The sequence below is a fragment of the Parus major genome, chromosome 14 (assembly GCF_001522545.3).
Source record: "Parus major isolate Abel chromosome 14, Parus_major1.1, whole genome shotgun sequence".
Lineage (NCBI taxonomy): Eukaryota > Metazoa > Chordata > Aves > Passeriformes > Paridae > Parus > Parus major.
Window position 1 is genome coordinate 12,249,301 of NC_031783.1, and position 20,012 is coordinate 12,269,312.

At 38.7% G+C, this 20,012-nt stretch overlaps 1 protein-coding gene across 2 annotated transcripts in view; it reads left to right on the forward strand.

Moving 5' to 3' along the window:
• The window catches only part of SDK1 (sidekick cell adhesion molecule 1), a 380,447-nt gene that overhangs the window by 107,392 nt on the left and 253,043 nt on the right, over positions 1-20,012 (forward strand). For both annotated transcript variants that reach the window (XM_015643063.3, XM_015643064.3), the window contains exons 3-4: positions 5,341-5,447; positions 9,382-9,529. In XM_015643063.3, the coding sequence (XP_015498549.1) occupies positions 5,341-5,447; positions 9,382-9,529 (255 nt within the window). The remainder of the gene's footprint in view (positions 1-5,340; positions 5,448-9,381; positions 9,530-20,012) is intronic.

Here is a 20,012-nt window from a genome sequence, read left to right on the forward strand (position 1 = left end):
ACCAAACCCCACCCCCTGAGTTTCCCAATGCCTCAAAGAGCTTTGTAGATACAGACACAGGGACTTGGGGGTTTTTGATGAAAGAAGATTGGGTTTTGTAAACACAAGATGAGATTCCTTTGCTAAAAATGAGATTTGATGCTTCAAAATGTGGTTCCTAACATGGAATTTTTAAGTACCAGCAGTGCCTTTTGCTGGAGATGTAACTTTTACCTGTGTTTGTGATAAATAGGAGACACATTCCTTAGCTAAATGTTACATATGATGTGTGAACTCATCCTTGAACAGAGCTGAGCTCACTGGGACTGTCCGTCTCCATCAGATCTAGAGGAATGTGGTCTGTCTTAAATTCCACACAAAACTTTCTGTTTCAATTCTAAGAATTCCAAAACAGAGCTGATAGTTTAACAAACAGCCCTTTAATGATTGTGCAGTTTTCCCCCAGGACTTCCCTCCTGCCTCCCTCCCCATCCCACAGACATTCCATCAAACAGGAGAAAAACCACAATGGCACATGGCTGGCCAAGTATCAACCTGCCAGACAGACAAGTTTTGTCTACTTTTCCCTAATGTGGGAGGATTGACTGGGTTTTCTCCATGCAAACGGAAATTTCTGTACCTTTACGGAAATTTAATTTTTATGCAAATTGTTTGGTGATTTCAGATTTTGTAGAATTTTCCAGATGAGTTCAGATGTTGTGAGGGGTGGGTATGTGACAGAGAGAGCCCAGGTACAGCACCTGTACCTTTTGCAAACCAAGCTAAATATTGAATTTTTCGGACACAAGGCTTAAGGTAGGGAAAAGTTTTGCTCTGGTATTGCATCACAATAGATAGAAATTACAATACAAGTTGGTATGCAGATAATGCAGATAATGATAAAAAGTTCTATATTGTTACACAAGGTAAGCTATAACTACTTTTCTCAAAGATTTTCAAAACTGTAACGTAGCTCTGGTTCTGTTTTTGATATTTACATTTACAGAGTCTTAGGGGAAAAAATACCCTCAATTTACTTTTTAAAACTTTTGGGGGTCATTTAGCATTTCAAGTATTTAGCAACTGATTAAACCAAATCATTTAGTTCTGTATGAAGTTACCTAGAAAAGCAAGACTTGATTTGGATGAGCCCTCTTAGTCCCCACATCTATTCATGGTTGCTGCTTTCAAGCCTTTGGGATGTGGATTACGAGCCACATGCACATAAAGAGGAGATTTGTGAATGCTTTCTAGAAAATGAAAATAGCTCTAATAGCACAACAAATCACAGAATGTTGGAGCATGGCTTTGTGTAAATGACACTTGTTTTGATCCACAACAGCAGAGTCTGTTGTAGTGGCTGGGTGGAAGGAGCTGAAAGCAGCCCTTGACCATGTGAGATGCTGAGAGAGTGGGAGGAAAAATGGTGTGGGAGGACAAACACATGAACATGGAATGAACAGCAAGCAGTGAAAGGTTAGAACTCCAGCCCTGCAGGTGTGCAAGGCACTGGGACATGACATTTCATGGTATTAGGAGAAACCTGAGTAAGAATGTGTGACATTTTGAAATAAGACCAAAGTGCCATGGTATTTCCTAAACAAGTGGACATCCTAATACAAAATTGGAATTTTACTATGTATGGCAGTGTGAGTCAGTTATTGGAGCACCTCTCCCAAGCTGTGTGTGCACATACCTGCAGTCAGCACCTCGTTTCTTATATTGCATTTAATTTGTTCTTGTGAATGTCAGGTCATGATTCAAACCATATTTATTAATTCTGCATTTTTTATATTGTTCATATTTCTATTTCTTATTAAAAGATCTGGCGCAGAGGAAGCTGCTGGTTTATGATAATAAAATAATATTGTTAGAAAATATTAATTTAGAAATTGCATCCCTAGTGCTGCACCACAGTCAGGGATCAGGTACACAAGATTTTGATTCCATAGAAATGCAGAGCTTTAAGCTTTCAAAAAATGGCTTAGGTGCATTAGGATGAATGAAAGCAAGGAAAAGAAATGCTTAGACATAAAAATTCCAGTTACAAAATGTAACCTCTGACCCAGTAACAGTTTGCTGTGCAGTTCTCTTGAGTAAATAGTCTGTTTAAATGCACGAATCTTCCCTGAGTAAGTGACTTCTGCTGCAATTTGAATCATCAATCAAAGATTTTTTGGTAATTGATATTACTTAGTGTGTCTCAGTTAAAGTAATGTCTATATTGTAACAGGCTGAAAATATATTATTATAACAGCCCAAGTGAGTAAAGAACTAATTGGAGTCTTTGCATTGTGACATTGGTGACCCTGAGTGAGCAGCTTCTCTTTGTCTAACGAAGCTGGTTGTGTGCACAGCACAGCTTTTCCAGTGACTGTGCATACACTGCTCTGTGTTAAGAATTTATAAAACAACCTTATAAATTCTTTGTGATCTGAGATCCACGTTATCAAAACAAATCAATGCTGCTGACCGCAGGAGCAATTTTGGTCATGTCTGTAAGTTAAGAGACTTTACTGTTCAGGCAGTCTTTTTTCTGTTTTCTTTTTTTTTCCCCCTTTGTTTTCTTTTGAATTAAGTTCTGGACCAGGTGTGCCTGTCATATTTGCTTTTGTGGCCTGAAGATACTGATTTACTGGAATTTAAGAAACTAAGGTCATGTCAAAGCAGCCATACACTTTCAACCAAATTACTTAAAATTATCTGATTATTACGTTTTTAACATTGGACAGATTTCAATTTTGCTTCTGTATTCTAAAAGTTATATCAGTTGATCCATAAGTCTTTTGTCAAAAAGCTTGAGTAGATAAAAAGTAACATGAATATCTAATAAAATGCATTTAGCTTTCATTCTGTATCCATAATTGTGACTATTAAATCCTGTAGCCTATAGCTACCCTTTTAACTCTTAGGGCATTTAAAATTAAAATGAGGGTTTAAATTTTAGATTAGGAGTGAACTGTAAGTGTTGGCTGGGATTTCTCCTTAGGTGGCTGATGCCACTCCCTGCTGGAGCTCTTTGCAGAGCGGTGATGGAGCACATCATGCTTCGGGAGACTCCCCTTGAAGCTTCTCTTTTCTGCTTGTCACTTCCCATCTCTCTGCAGGAACTTCCCAAATGCCAGGTTCTGCTTGGCTGTGCCATTCAAAATGAGGGAAAAGTCAGGGCTGACTTTCCAAAGTCCTTGCAGACATCCCCAGGAACCTCAAGGAGCCTCCTGGAATATCTACAATGGGAAGATCTGTCTTCAAAGTTTGAGCGTAGACAAAAATAAATCAAAATTCTGTTTTGTCACCATAAGGAATTGTATTAACCTTTGATTTCAGTTCCTTCTGGGGAAGAAACTCTTATTTACAACTTAGAAAGCCTATTTATATCCCTTCTTGCAGGTCAGAAAACAAGTGGAATGGGAAAAACACAGCACAAAAAGCAGTATCGAGGCTGTTAGGTCAATAGAAAAGTAGGTTTTAAAAAAATAATAAGACATATGAGGTGCATAAAGACTGTTTAAAATTGTAAACACAGAATCAGAAATACAATTCATATTTATCCCTTGCCCAGGTTTTCAATTTTTAAGTTAGTCTCAAACAGTATTAACACATGTCCTATCTCTTTGTTATTTAATTCTTCTAATTTTGCTTGCTGTACCTGCACATTATACCCAGTAGGTCCACGGAGAATCCAGCTGCTAGAGGTTTTGGCTGCCTTGGAATTTCCAAGGTAGATGGGATTTTCACTGTAAATTTTTAAAAGATTTTCATTTCTGCAGGCAACATGTTAAGAATGTTTCCTGCTGAAACTTTAATAAGTCAGAAAAGAAAACCAAAGTAGGACACTTCTGATCTAATTGATTTGTTTTGTCCTGGTGGCAGCAAAACTAACTCTGCATTACTGACTCTGTCCTAGTAGAGATGAATACTCAGGAAAGAGGCCTTTAATTTGGGATTTATTTAATAGACAAGGCATTAGCCAAGCAGGACACTAAATCTTTATGGGACAAAGAAAGATTGTTAACATATAAATGTTGGGTAAAAAGAACTGTAAAAATTAATTTTCGGTATTTGTCAGAATCTTCAGTTCATTTTTTTTTATAATGATGTTTTATAACAATCTTCTGCCTGCAAGAGAAGATGGAGAAGGAAATGATTTTGTAAGGAGCTCGAGAAGCCTTCTGTCCTATTGATTTCTATCCTCTGCCTTGTATTTTCACCTGTTCTCACACTCCATTCCCCATGGTGAGGCAAGGGGAAACAACATTTCCTGCTTCAGGGTCGCTATTTGTGTTATTTGTGAGTCCCATAAAGAGCACAGGTTGGAATCTGCCTTTTCTTCCTGGTGCCAGCTGCCACAGCCACGGATGGGAAGGTGCTGGTGGCTCCTGGGGAGGTCACAGGAGTCCCAGCTCGTATCCATGGGCAGCCAGGGGCTCCTGGAATCCCAGGGATGTCTGAAGCTCGCCTGTGGTGTTGGGCTCTGGTTTAGTCCCCTGTTTTTGGTGGGACTGCTGGGGTGTATTTTGTGATGACACCAGAATCATCTGCCTCCTTTGTTTTACGCTGCCTGATCCCATTCAGGCATTAAGCTCTGCACATGGGTGTGTACAATATATTTGAGTCTAAGAAGAAATGTTTTCTTTTAGAGGAATTAAATTTTGAAGATTAAAATTCAGCAGTTTTCCTTTTCCTTATCTTCCATAAAGACTTTCATTAATCCTGCCATAATATCTCCTGAAGGTGACTGGGGGAATATGCGCTTGTGATTAATGTTTGTTTAATGCAGGATTATCTCTATTATTCATGTGTTTTATTCCCATTAAAACTCTGCCTATCAGCTCATTTTCATGTTGAGCAATCAGATGTAGCTGAATGAAGAAGGTGAGATTAGTGGACTGAGTGGTTGTTTGAAGGGCAGAGCAAACACAGAGTGCAGCACACGGTGGCACTTCCAGGATTCCTCTGAGTTTCAGTGGTCACACAGCAGAGCTTTCATTGGAAAGCTTTGATACTTCTTGCAAGTCTTCCTAATACCTACACTTAAGTCTTCTTGTGGTTCCTCTGAACTGAGTACCTGCTTTGCCTTATGAATAAAGGTAGAAAAAACGAGGGGGGAAAAAATAAGTCTGTCTTTCATGTGAATTTTTGATATACTTGGCATTTATCATATTCAGAACTGAAGACTGAAAGGTATTTCATGCATTTCATGTCAGCTGTTTTTTAAAAATCTGTATATAACAGACAATATTGTAACCAAAGACCTGAGATCACACAAGAATGCTGTTTGTAAGAGAAAATACAACAAGCATTTAAGACAAAGTGTAAACCAGGAAGAAGTGCTCTCTAATTGTGTCTTTTTCCCTGCAGGTACATCATCCCAGCTCTGCAGAGGGCTGATGCTGGCTTCTACCAGTGCATCGTGAGGAACAGGATGGGGGCACTGCTGCAGAGGAGATCTCAAGTCCAAGTGGCATGTATGTCTGAGTGAGGGTCACTCTGTGACTCATTAGCTTCTTTTTGGGTAAAAACCCAGATGTATGATAACATTTGTGATTCTGAACAGGTGTTAGACATCAGGTTTAACAAATTTTTAAATTGCTGCTTCACAAGAAGTTTCATGTTTTAGTTATCATCTGGAAGCAGCTCAGAGCAGGGCAACACTGAGTCTTGGAGCTATTCAAAGCCATGAAAATGAGATTGTTTGGAGATATCTGTAGCATGAGAGAACTGTTACACCTTGTGGAATTAAGGAAGGTCACTCACAAAACTATCAAAACATCAACAGGTATAGAGGAAAGCAGCAGCATCTGAAAGGAAATGGGATGGTGGTGTAGCACCAGGAAGATTTCACATTGTAATCCCTGTGGTACAAAATCAACAGTTTTACAAAAAAACTTTAAAATTCTGTTCTCAACTCCTTTCTGAAGCAAATCCCCCCAGTGTTTCCCCTCTTCAGTTTGGACTTTGCAGAATTTTTGAAATTCAGTTGCCATTTGGAAAGGTTAAGTTCATTTTCTCAGGTGTTTGTGCTAATGAATGTGATGTAAGAAATGATCACATACTCTGGATTTCCTTTTTTGCAATTAATATATAGAAAATACAGTTCAAGTAACTTTTTTAGAAATAATAATAAAATTAGGCCTAATTCTTTTTCCAAAGTAAAAGCATAAAAGAAATTTAAAAAGAGACAGATTTGTGTGCTGTGCCTAAGTCTCATACATGGATCAAATTTCTCCTCATCAGGGTCAGTAACTGGAAATTCAGTAGCAGTAAATGTCACTGGATAAGCAGAATTTAGAGAAATTGAATTATTTATTAAATACCCAATTTGAAGGAACTGATTCAAGTTAATCAGTATGTCAGTGAGGGAAATTACATGGAATTTCCTGTGTTTTAGAATAAAACCAGTTGCAAATGGTATCATGTAAGCTTTGGTATCATGTTCATCAGTTTACTGCATTACAGTAGATTTTGTTGCTATATATGTAATGTCAGTAATATCAGTAATTTGATGTTTGGTCTCCCTATTGTTTCAGAGCTGCTGGGAACTAAAGTAAAAATAAACTGCTGCTAAAATAGGGTTTTCCTTCCCTGACCTCTGCCAGCCCTTGTGCCCCTGCTGTCCACTGGCCATGGGCTCACTCTGACCTGGCTCAGACCCTTGCAAGTATTTTTCCAAATGCTCCTCTGCAGTTTTAGTGAATTCTGTCAGGTCACAGAGGCTCTACTGAAAGCTGCTGTGAGTGAACATAACTTTGAGTGATGTGTGGGGCGAGCAGGGGGTTTAGCAGGGGGTTTAGCAGGGGAAGGGGAGGGTGAGATGCCTCTATTTGTGCAGCACTGAGCCTTTGGAGGAGCCTTTGGATGCCTCTGGAGCTGCATCTCCAGGTGTGATTTCAGGGGACAAAGGCTTTGGCAGCAGCTGCAGGGAAAATGTGTCCATTCCCTCCTGCATCCCACTAATCATTCCCACTCCTGCATGGCAGTGGAGCTCTCTCTGCTTTAGGCTCAGCAGGAAAACATCTTTGAGCAGCTGTGGGCTGGGAGACTTCTCCAAAATTTCTAAGAGAGCAGCAGTTCTTTTGTTGGGCTGCTAAAGTTCTGTCCCAACTCCTCCCTGTCCAGCTCCATACCCAGCTGTGGGAGCAGTTGGACTGGCACGGGCAGGGAGCAATTCCTGAGGAAGTCCTGGTGTGAACAATAGTGAGAAGGAGATACAGAAATGCTTCTCCTTGATGGTGCTGCTGCTGAAGAATGCTGTCTCCTGAAATGACAGCTTTATTCCCCTCTGAATGGAATGGGGGGAAGGTTTGCAGTGCAGAATTTTGTCTCTCCAGGTGTGTTTGGCTGTTCTGGAGAGAGTAAGAAGTGCAATTGTTTACTTTTCTTCAGTTTTAATTTTCTCCCCATTTAATTTGTAGATCTGCATTGCTGAATGAGGCTAAAAGGTTCTCTCTTAAATCTGTCTGAATTAAGCAGTCTATGTATTAATTCACTTATTCATTTATTTTCATTGATAAAGACACTGAGGCAAAGCAAACCAGATCCTGTGTGACGTGGGAGACCCTTGGTCTTGAGCCTTTGTGGCATAAATGGCTTCTGTAGTGAAACTGCCAGTCACATTTGTACTTTATTCCTGCAGATTAAAGTGTTCTACAAGTTTTAAATATCCTCTTTCTCTTTCACTCAGGGTAACTATGATGTCATGTGATTGTTGTCTGTGTCTTAATGGTTTTGATTTAAATGAATTGATTTAAGCTGTGTGGATGTAGTGAAGTTCCTGACATTTTATCATATATTGCTTTTTGGTTATTCGTCAAAACACATCAGAAAACAATGTTCCAAGGGGTTCCTAAAATCATCTTAGCTACTCATCAAAACTTATGGGGAATTAAATGTTAGTCTTTTAAGTCAGAAGGATTTGCAAGAAATGATCTATTTTTGCCGGTGAGTAGAGGATGCTTCCCAATCCACTTCAGCTCAAAATCTCTAGTGAAGAATTGAAAGGTGTAATTATAATGGCACTGAGAAAGATCTGAGGTATTTTCCATGTCCTAGATATCTGAAGTAGCAGGGAACTTGTTAAATAATTTAAAAAATATTCTCAACACATGCTAACATATTACTTAACTGAATGGGAACAGATATTTGTGAGAAAAGTGCTGAGTAAATCTTAATTACAGGATAGGCTTAAAAACTCCTGGATTGTGAAAACTAAAATAATCATGCCACAGTGAAGTTAATTAGATCCACCTCCACAGTTTGAAATTTCTTTTCAAGTAGCTGATCTGATTACAGTTGTAAGGAATCTGGAGCAGCAGAGGAAGTACAATGCTGATTATGTCTGAATAAATAACTTGAAAATCACAAAGATGATTAAAGCTTCTTTAAAATACCATGTTTTTAGTTTCTACTCTTGTTCTGTCTCATCTCCTGCCATTCACAGACCTGATAGTAGTTTCTTTTCTGTGACCTTTGCATCCCTCTCTGCAGCACAGGACTTGTAGAGAACCCTGTTTTCCTTTAAAAAAAAGGGAATTCAGTGACAGAAGCTGGAATAGTTCTCTGTTGTGTGTGTCAGTTTTCTAGTTTAAATCAAAATACAATGTTGAGAAGTTCTTTGGAGGGTGAAGAAGCAAAAGCCTACTATTCATTTTAATTGATAAGAATGCAGTGCAAAGGCAATGGGAAAACAAGACAAAAGCACTCACTGAATTTTCCCAATGTTTCCCCACATACCTGAACTTGTCAGTGAAATAAAGCCTGCAGAGGCAGAGGTTCAGTGTAGTATCATTTCTTCCATTAAAATTTCTGTTAAAAGCTGCTCTCTAACCCTGGAGATGCACTATTGACATTGAAATGTCATGCCAGAAGAGCTGATAGCCCCCAGCATGACCTTGGGATTCCAGGATCCTTGGGATCCTCCAGTGGCCTGGCTGTAGTGGAAGAGCCACTTGTCTGTTGGATAAAAACCAAAGAGATGACCAAAAATGGACACATTTATACACATTTATACATTTATATACATTTATATACACCTCTTTTTTATTGTTAAGGAGTTGTCTGAAAAATACCCCAACCAACCAAAAAACCAAAGCAAACAGATCTCCATTAAAACATCATTTTCAATAAAACCCCTCATTTATTGTCCAAGACCATGGGGGCCACGCAGGGCTGCCCATGGCTGCTCTGCCTGTGTGCACCAGCAGCACTGGGGTTTCCTTCCTGCCTGTTCATCTGCCTCTGTACCCCAAAATCCAAACAGTCCTGTGATCCACAGTGTCCCACGAGTGATGATCTGTGCCAGGAAACACGGTGATTTCTCTGTCTCCTGAAAAGGGACAGGGAAAAAGGAAAAAATTCTCTTTTTTTTTTTTAATTTTAATTTTTTTTTTCTTATTTTTGCAGACATGGGAGATTTCATGGACACAGACCAGAGAAAAACAGTGACTGAAGGACAAGCTGCTGTTCTGAACTTCCCACACATCCTCAGCCATCCAAAGCCCCAAGTGACGTGGTTTAGAGATGGGCACAAGATTATACCAAGCAGCAGAATGTAAGTCAATTTAAAGCTCAAAATACACCCACCCTAAAATATGATTAATTATATTTGATAACACAGCTTACATTTTAAGTACACTAATTAAGGTTTAAAGAGAATAAAGTATTTGTGTTCATACTAAGTTTGAGATAAATTACTATTTTAAGACTGTCTCTGAACTTCTGAAGCAGTTTGACAAAATAATTCATGTGGTTTTAATGGTCCTGGTGCAGCATAAGGGGCTGGATGTGCACAATGTCTGAGCTTCCTTCACGCTATTCATTTCCATCATACATTTTGGAAAAGGGAATGTTCATCTCTCAATTGTGTTTACTTGAGTGCACTAACTTAATGAATTCTGAGGCTTTTTTCTTTTAATACATGAATCTGTGGGGTTTGTTACAGAATTCTGCTTAGTACTATCTTCCTCACCATATTGTTTATTATTTTCATTATTTTTTAGCCAATGACAGTTTTATTTATTTGTGCTTATTAGCAGCCTCACCCCTAATGACATAGAACTTGCACTTTGATTAGTTATTATCTCAAGGTGTGCTCATTTCTCCTTTTTTGAAAGAGTTATGAAGCCACCCCATGTTTTTATCTGCACAGTTTCATTCAGAGACTTGAAGGGCTTGGCTGTGACATTAAAAAATGTGGATTAAATCATGTCTCATTTATTAGAAAGCTGTTGAAATGCTAGGAATGTTGCTAGCTGATTTTTAACTGTACATTTTTGTGTATTCAAAGATATAGATGTGCTAGCAAATGATGGTAGTGGGATATTGCTGTGTTCCAGGAGTGCTGAGGCTGTAGAGTTCATATTACAAAGGGAAAACTTCTCTTCAATTTGAATTTTGCTAATCTGTACAGTATATTTTACTGCTATGTGCCTTTTTGGAACCTGAAAGCTGGTATTAGAGTAGCTTTGAAACTAGTAGTTAAAATTAGTATTGCAGGGATGTGAAGAAACGATGTAATAATTTATGAATAATTTAATAGTAATTTGATGGGAAACAGCTGGAAGATGAAACAATGGGTTCCTGGGCAATCTCTTGAGTAGAGCTAAGTGACAAATCCTGAGTTATTAACCATTAAGGATCTACTTCCTCCACTTGTGGCACATTACGAATTTTGTGTTGTCGATGCTGAGAATACACAAATCAGAAATTTGCAGATAGTGACAAGGCCTTGTTATCCTGATACCTGAGAGTCTCCTGGGAACCCTTACAGGGAACACAGCACAGTGACCAAGGCAAGCTTGTAGTGCCTGAAAATGAGATTTGACTGAATTCTCTTACAGTTTGGGAGAACTGCAAGTAGAGCTGTGTATGTCATGTGTTTGTTAATATAAAGATCCTGATTTTCACCTGCAGTGCTTTCCTCTTGCTCTTACCCCATTGGAATTGCTGGGGTAAAATCACTTGTAACTGTGGTCGTGCTTACAAATGGGAGAGCTGCAACACTGGCCAAAGCAGGGGTGAAATACACCTCAAGGTTTCCATAGAAATCCCATTTCCCTGGTCAGAAATTTTGTCTGAAAGGAACATTTGAGGACATTTGTCTGGCCTATGTAGGAATCTCTGAGTACTTCTGCAGCTGAAATGCCCGTGCTGGAAGTGTGAGCCTCCTTGGAAGTTTGATAGATGGTGCATAGAGAGTCTGATGTGCTCAGGAAATGACAGATTTATGGTACACACACCAATCATCAGAGCACTCTGTGTGCAGTAGGTCTCAAAATATTGGAAAAACCAGAGAGCATCCACTCACATCTTGCTGTCCATTAAATTTAGGAAGTAAATATGGCAGCCCTATAAATACAGGAAAGCTGAGACATGGAGAGGATGCATATAAAACTGTGAGAAATGCAGAAACATCTTATGGGAGTTGTTTCTTACCTGTGGAGCAAGTTGTGCATTTCACACATTTTTGTGCACCAGGAGGTATCAATTTCCCTGATCAGTTTAACCAGTGATCCAGTTAGGCTGATGCATCAATCTCACTGGATCTCCTGCTAAACTGATCAGGGAAATTGATACAACCACCTTGTACGATGCTCTTTAATCGGATTAAAAGTACCTTATATTGCTAAATCAATATAAAGCTTTTTTAATGCTCTTAAACAAGCTTACAATGATTTGGCTGAATCAATCAGCCATAATTTCATGTGTCAGCTGTAATAATGATTTCTAGGAGTGACATTGCTCTGGTGCATGAGGAGTGAGGACATAAACAGTGTTAAAAATGGGGAGAACAGTGGTGGTTATGGTGAAATTCATTCAAATTGTTGGTTAAGTCTTCCTCATGCAAAAACCTTATTTTACATGTGCTTATTACTGCACCATTTTAATGCCATAAAAATGATGCTCATGTTTGTGTGCATGGATTCATCTCACTGATGTGGGAACAGAGTTGTCCTTAGGTGAGAGGTATAAAAGATCAAAAGTAACACTAGTTCTGAGAATAAAAAATAAGAAATTCTTGAGATATTTCAAGGAATGGCATTTAATTGGCCCTGCAGTAAGGCTTTCCTAGCAGGTTTAAGGTGGTAAATGCTGATGTATTTCTCCTTCACCAGTATTTAGGACACTTATGGGGAGGGGCCCTGCCCATATTCAGCATCTCTGGGCAACCTGTGCCAGGGCCTCACCACCCTCAGCAGGAAAAATTTCTTCCCTATATCCACCCTCTTTTAGTTTAAAAGTATCCCCTCTTGTCCTATCACTGTGTGCCCTTGTCAGTTGTTCAGGTTCAGTGAATAGCTTTGGCTTCACCTTTTTTTAGATCCTACTCTGAGAGTGTGCATGGCTGTGACATTTTCTGGGAGAAAGTTTCCTTTGGGACACAAGCAATTTTTTTTCAAACTCCACACTCTATTTAATTTTACTGCTGGTGTTATTCATAGTGGGAATTTTGCAGAAAATAATCACATATTAGTACCTATCATAATGGTGTTGCTAATATTTTGTTCAAGCCTCCAGATTAAAACAGGAGTAGGAAGACAAGTTGCTCTTAAATGAGTGAGCATGTGGAGTCAAAAAATCCCTGTATAAAACAGAGGTGTGAAGCAAATGGACTGCACATACTCCTGGGGTTGTTGCTGTAGTTGATGAATTAAGGTAACAAATCTGCAGCAGTCAGTGGACATGATGGTGTGTGTTTAAAAATTTAAGTCCTAAAAGTCACTGTCATCCCCTCCTCGCTTAGTGCAGTGTGGGTGTACATTCATTTTGGCTTTTATGCATTCTCTGTCACCAAAGCCTCAGCCTGGTGTTTTCAATAGGTGTTTCTAGAACAGAAAGAAGCTCTGTACATGCTAGAAATGTATGAAGTGGAGAATTGGAGGAGACCAAAAGATCAAGAATGAGAGAAAATGAGCAAGAAGAAGAATTAGGGTTTGAGGTGTTTGTTATTATTCTGCATTCCTCAAGAAGTTCTAGAAGAGACTTCACATTCCACCCAGACAGATTAATTTCCAAATACACCAGCAGAGAAATGTGGACTTAGAGCTGCACTGTTACCCAGGGTCTTGACTGATGGGGTGATTTTGCCTGTTTCCCTGCACATCTTACCAAAACCAGCAGCTCTCTAAAGGTGACTGCATCAAAAGAAATTGCTACTCTGGGATCTCAAGTATTCTGCTTGCCTTGCCTGCCTGTACTTCATCAGGCTTAAAAGCAAAGCACATTTAACTTTCTTTACACGAGCACAAACAGTACCTTGGAGAGGCACAAAGGACAGTGGCACCATCAAGGTCTACAATTGCCTTTCACTTGTGCCTTTGAGGAATTAAATTCTTAGTACTCTTAGAGGATTTTTTACCTTTCTCTAAGTGGAGCACTTCTCAGAGAAAAGGTTCATTCCAGCCATCAATTAATTTAATTCACTTTCTTTAAGAAGAAAACTTCTATGCAGACATTATTACTGTGTTCATTAACTTCCTTACAGTGAAACTGCTCTTCCCCATGTAAGCTGCAGTTAGATGAATGCTAACTCATGTATTTTGACAGTGGAATTATGTCTGACACAAAACAGGAAAGTTCATTTTTGGTGTATAAAGGCACTTCTGGGGTGTCCCTTTCAGCAGGATGGATATTTATAGTCACTTAATTAACCCCTGAGGAACTGAAAGACTTCAGAAATGCCCTTCATCCCCCCAGGCAGGGATGCTGAATTGCACTGCCTTCAGGTACACATGGGTTAATATCTATCAATTCATTATTGGATGTATTTGGTCATTATTAACTCTTAGAGACTGAAGTTGCTGGCAGATTGTGGAAATTACAATACATTAAGCACAAACAACTCTCTCGTGACTTGCTGTGGTTTTGAACATTCACTATACTTTGCAAATAGACAAAGCTGGTGCAAATTTATTAGACATTTGTTAAAGTAAAATTGTAAATATATTAAAATTGTAAATATATTAATGGCAGCCTCAAAAAAGAAAGTAGCTGTAGCTAAGTACACTTTAAAAGATGAGAAAAATTAAAGTATCTAGGAATAATATATCAAATTTGGGGCTGATAATAACGTTAGATTAGGTTTTGCTTTGATGATAGCTGCTGACTTAATGTGCCATGTATATATTTTTCACTTTAAAACAAACAACACTTCATTTTTCTGTGAGCAGTTCTAGTGGCACAGAGCATCTCTCTGCAAATACCAGCCTGTCATACAACTTAAGCCAGTTGCACATAATTACTTTTCACATACACTGGATAATACTTTCATTAAGATCATGATGATTATCATTACTGAACAATAAATTCAGAGACTGTCAACTCTGCAATATATTAGCTTAGCAATAATTTAAAAATTAAAAATTTGCAGATCTCCCATCTGCTGACATCATGGAGTGACAGCTCTCAGCAATAAGATGTGAAAAAGCCCAATAATACTGGGTTTATCTGTATGCACCTTTCACAGGCTCCATATTAAGGTCACAGTATCTGCAAAAGAAGAATATTTGGTAGAATTAAATTATTCCCTTAAACTAAAATTCAGTTAATTTATTTAACCAAACTTCTGCACTGAGTAACTTCAGCTTGGAGGAACAGGCAGCACCAAGAATCATCTTTCAATAGTTTCAGTGTTTTCTCCAAGGCCTGTATGGGTAGGAAGGACTGCAGGGAGATCTCCCATCATCTCTTGGAGTTTGAGGAGTGCTGGCACTGTCAGGGGCTGTGTGAGCATCACTGGCTGTCAGGAGCTGCTGTGGGTATCACCCTGCTCAGCAGAGGGAAACAGCAGCACCCCTGGGAGCAAATCCCAGGATTATTTCCCAAAGCTGTTTGACTTGTCTGGATCCAACCTCGCTGCTCTCCTCTCTGCACGTCATTTGTTTGCCACAGGTTTTAAACATGTCAGAAATTAATTTATTCTGACCTCTCAACTTCCCTGGTGGTTGTTGTTGGGTTTGATGGAGGGGGAGGAAGGCTGAGGTGGTACCTGGGGACCATGGGATGCTGATTGCAGAGTGGGTGGGAGCAGCACAGCCCCTCCGAGGTGGGAGAGGGACAGCAGGAAGAAAACATTGCTGCCAAAGAAAATGCCTTTTAGCAAGGCTCATTTGGAAGGGGATTCTTCCCAGGAGAGGCACATTTTGGGATTTGACCAATATGTTTCATTACAAATTTGGACCACAAACCACAGAGGGTTTTGTAATGTATGTTTTTTTCATAAGCCAGGGGAAGTTGCTGCCATTATGGTAGCGCTGTAAAATCCATATCTTTGCTAGAAAAAAGTGGATGCTTGGAACTAATATTGTGCTTTAATGGGCCTCAGCTGCCCACAGTATCCTCTAGGACAATCTTCAACAGCTGTAAATTTCAATAAAACTTCAAAGATCACTGTCTTAGAGGAAAATCTGACTGTTGGATATTGTTTTTCCTATGATGATCACAAATAAAGAACAAAATCATTTTATGTGCTACTACCCTTATTAATCATAGATTTGGTATTTGTAAAACAAAGGCAATGGAAGTGTCACTAGAAGGAAACCTTTTTTGCTCTAAGTATGATTTACTTATCACAGCTTGCATTGAAATTGATTTATGAGTTTGTTGCTTTCTGGGAACAAATGTACTTTGAGAAATAAAATATTGACGGTGAAAGAAGTGTTAATAGCATTACTCTTTGAAGATGAGTTATATACTATTTTTAAAAAATCATCCTCAGTCTAGAGGTGAGTAAATATGAAGACTCATCATCATATTTTGAGGCTCACTTTTTGCATCTGGTGCATTTTCTAATCAGAACTAAAGATGCTATTAGGGACAAATCATGAATATAATCCTTTAATAACTAATGTGCTTTTGTGGAAAACCATTTTTCTGTCAATCTTTGAACTACTCTGCCTACAAATGGAAATATTTTAATATGCAGCCAAGATAAGACTATTTAAAAGTGTTGCAGTTATTCTTAAGAGCAAATATGCAAAAGAAAACTATTGCTTTATGCTTAAAAAGTGGCAATTGTTCACAAATCCCCAGGAACAATTTATCTCCTGTGGCCCCTCACATATCTCTGCTTTTATGGAAATAGATGCAAAATCCCTGTGATTTATCAAATATAGCAAAAGGTAATGTCTTATGTTTACCAATCAACTTTTATTAATCAAAACTGACTGAAGTAAAATGTATCTGTCAGTACTTATGGCTCTGTACTATAAAGGATTGTTAATTTTCTTTCTGTGCAGGAAAGTACAAATTCTGTGTTGCCTCATGATTCCAGTGGATTTTTATGTGATGTGAAAAGGTGCTAAGACATATAAGTTTGTAGCTTTAAGATACAGGTTTATGTGGAATACTTTAAAAGCCTTTCATTTTGGCAGATTTACTTTTATCATGAAAACTGCTGTGTTATTCAGGAAGAAAAAGAAAACCAAAAAACAACAAACCCAAAACCACAGAACCTGGCGCTCTGGGGATGTATTGTGGCTTTTGTGGCTGATTTGCATCAAGTCTACTTTGTTAACAATATTCAGCTTGAATTTAAAGAATTTGCTACATGGGAGCAAATGTGAAGCAGTTTTACATTAATTGGTGCTGCAGGAGCTGGCAGCCTGTGCCTTCTCCCAGGTGCCTGGGGTGGGGAGTGGAGCAGCTTTGTGCTTGGCCTTCACCAAACAGGTTCCAAATGAATTGAAATCCATGGCAAACCTTGCTGTCTGCTGTTCCATGGGTCACTCTGATCCGTGTGAGAGGAGGCTTTTTTGGCTCTGGTGAAACTCTGCAAAGGCATCTTGCAATTAGAAGTGAGAAAACAGTCAAATTCTGCCAAAATTTGTGTGAAATCGATTTATCTGCTGCTTGTTAGTGCTACTTTTTATTTCTTAATACACACCTGTGGCTATTTTTATGTATTACACAAATCCCTTGTTTTACATGAAAGGACCAATTCTAGACATAGACAGACGAGGTAAATGTTTATTGGGGTGAGCACAGCCATCTCTTGCTTGCTCAGCTTCATTCTTTTGTGCTTTTCTCTCTAAATTCCCTCTTTGCTTTTCTCTATATTCCTGCTACTTGAGTGGGGAAAGAGTGGAATGCATCATCCTGCTTTTCATAGCAGGGCAAAGGGAAGGGGTAAGGAGTGGAAATGCTGAAGGAAATCTTTTCCTTCCCTCACCTCTCAGGACTGTCAAGTGTCCTGGGAGAGTGGCCCTCACTTTTCTTTAGCTTCTTCCCCAAAAAATCTTGCTGAGCTTCTCAACCCAAACTGGCAGGAAACATCCTGTACTGCCACTGATCCATCCCAGGCCTGTGTCCCCCCTGGAACTTCCCTGCAGCCTCTGGAAAACTGAACATTGCCAGCATTTTATTTCTGTTTGTTGTGGCTTATTTGAAGAATCAGGACCTAATGTGTCATTGAGAAATAACATAGGAGAGCAAATATACAGCAATTTCAAGCTTGTATGTGCCTGGCTCCTTGAATTCTCGGAATTGAGGTCTAAAGGAGACCTTATTTAGGAAAAGCACTTGAAAGCATTGCATCTAAGGGCTGTACAACAACATTTTTTGTGCTTTTTTCTAAAACCTCAAAGCCTATTCACTTTATAAAATGGGGTTTTGCTAGATTTTACTCAATGATTTTTCAAGAAACTGCATTTGCTGTTGTCATTCAGCAACCACAACCATTTGCAAGAATTTTAACAACTCTGCTGCTGCCTGCCAGCTGCCATGTGTTCCTTTCCTGCTCCCTGCATAAAACCTCCTCACTGCAAGAGGACTGCAATACTTTCATAGTAATCACTAGTTCAAATCACTGATTATTTTAAAACATCAAATCTCATTTTTGGCAATCCATCATCTGTTTCCATGGGAACTGAAACTGGCCTCAGCAGCCACAAGAAACAGAGTTTATTGGGATACTTACACATTTCAATGCCTGTTGTTAGACAGCTGCATTTTCTGTTTACCAAACAGATATTGCTGCAACAACCTCATAATACACTTCAAAAATTCTATATACATTTCATTTTAATGCATTTATGTCTTTATTCATATTTTTCACAACTTAGCAGAAATATTATGATGGGGGAGAGGGAAATGTCAGTAATTTCCATCGTATGCAGTCAATATTGGATGTTTCCATGCAGTGTCTTTACTTGTGTTTTAACTAGGGCTGGGACAAAAAAGAATGGAAAAATGCCCTGCCTTAAGAGGCTAAAAATAGCTGGAGGCTCCCACTTTTCAGGTGCAGCATTGTCCCTTGATAACCTTATTCCAGAGTTTCTGCTTTCCAAAGTCTGATTTCCTCCATACCTTCTGCCCCAGAATAGCCATTTTCCCAAGCCTGCAGCTCATCTTTCTGCTCCAGAGCTCAAATTCTCCTTATTCCTGCTATTTCCCCACCATTTTTAAACCCCATTGATCAAATCAACAAGGAGTAGCAGTGTGGATTTGAAAATGTTGTTTTGCTGTAGATTTGTGTGGAGTACTTCAGTATCAAAAGGAGTAACTGGGCAACTAATTGAGTATAGTATTGATATGAATATGTATCAGCTTTTTTTATTTTCTTCCAACTGCTTTAGAGTGGAAATAATTGTTTTGGAGTTTGACATGATTTTGGTTCAGAAGTGAGGCAGTCATTTAAGACAAATCTCAAATCTTGAAAAACTGTTCTACTCACAGTCCTTCTATCAAACAAACAACCCTCATCTTTTCCCATCTTCTAATCCTGATTTTATCATCACAGGGTGAAGCTGGCTTACAGCATTTTGGGGAAAATTAGATCATATTTACTAATAAACATGCTGGAATTAAATTCTATAAATTAATTAAGTACTTTGCCTTGCAAAATAGGGGGTGGGAGGGAAGTGTTACATGCTCCATCTAGTGCTGAGGTGCAAGGTGAGAAATGCTGATTTTTCCAGGCTCCCACATGATCTCTGAGGAGTTTCCAATAACAGGAAGCATCTCATAAAGCTACTGCATAATTTGGCAAAACCTCTTCCTATCTCTGTTTGTCAGCTCCTAAAGCACTGGGCCTTGGTTCAGTTCAGATAAATTAACTGTTTAATAAAGGGACTCAGTTCCCTGCTTTATTGGGTGACCTCCCAATAAGAAAAATTCCAATTCTGCTGCAAGTCTAGTGAGTCTTTGTGTCTTTGGTTGTGTCTCTCATCACAAACTCTTTCTGCCCCAGATCTAACCTGGGACAAGGTTTAGTGGAAGTGCATTGAAAATTCTCAGTTCTTGCTCTTCCTGAGCTTTCACAGGGTTATCTCAGATCATGTAAGCACTGGTGGAGTATTTTCCTCAAAAAACACTTTCTAAAGAAAATATCTGCCCTCCCATCTTTGTGTCAGAGTGTTTATCAATAATTTATTCACATTTAGCATAATTACAACAATTCAAGCTGTATTTTCACACAGATGGATTTTTCTGCACTCATATGTAGTTAAAAACCTGCTGCATGAGGGGATGATAACTGGTAAGAAATGGATGAGGGTGCACAGCACAAGAGCACAGAATATTGTACAGCTGCTTTGCTGGGATCTAGATCTGGTACTGACTACACCCAACTGGTTTTAACAGCATTATTCGAAGAGTAAATTAATTTATTTTTAAGAATTTTTAATTAAAATTTTAATTTTAATATATCTTGAAGAAATTCTGTAAATAGGTCTTTATTGTATGTTGATTTAAATATTCCAACACAAGAAATAAACTAACATGCCACTCATAATTTAATAAAAACTGGGAGTTGGCAAAATCTTCTTGTTTCAGAGGAATAACGAGAAGTGTCTCTTTAATATTAGAATGCCTGATAGCTTTTAATCCATAGCTGTCAGTGCTAATTTCACTAAATAAAAGACTTTATGGTGCTGAAAGGTTCACTAATCAAGATTCATAAAGGTACAATTCCAGTTGTCATCCTCTTGTCTCTTTGGGAAGCCACTTTTATACACGAAACAAATCCTGAGTGGAAAAAAACCCCGAGCATGAAGTAGGAAATTGAGTGTGTAAAACACACTTGGCTTTTTCTTGTG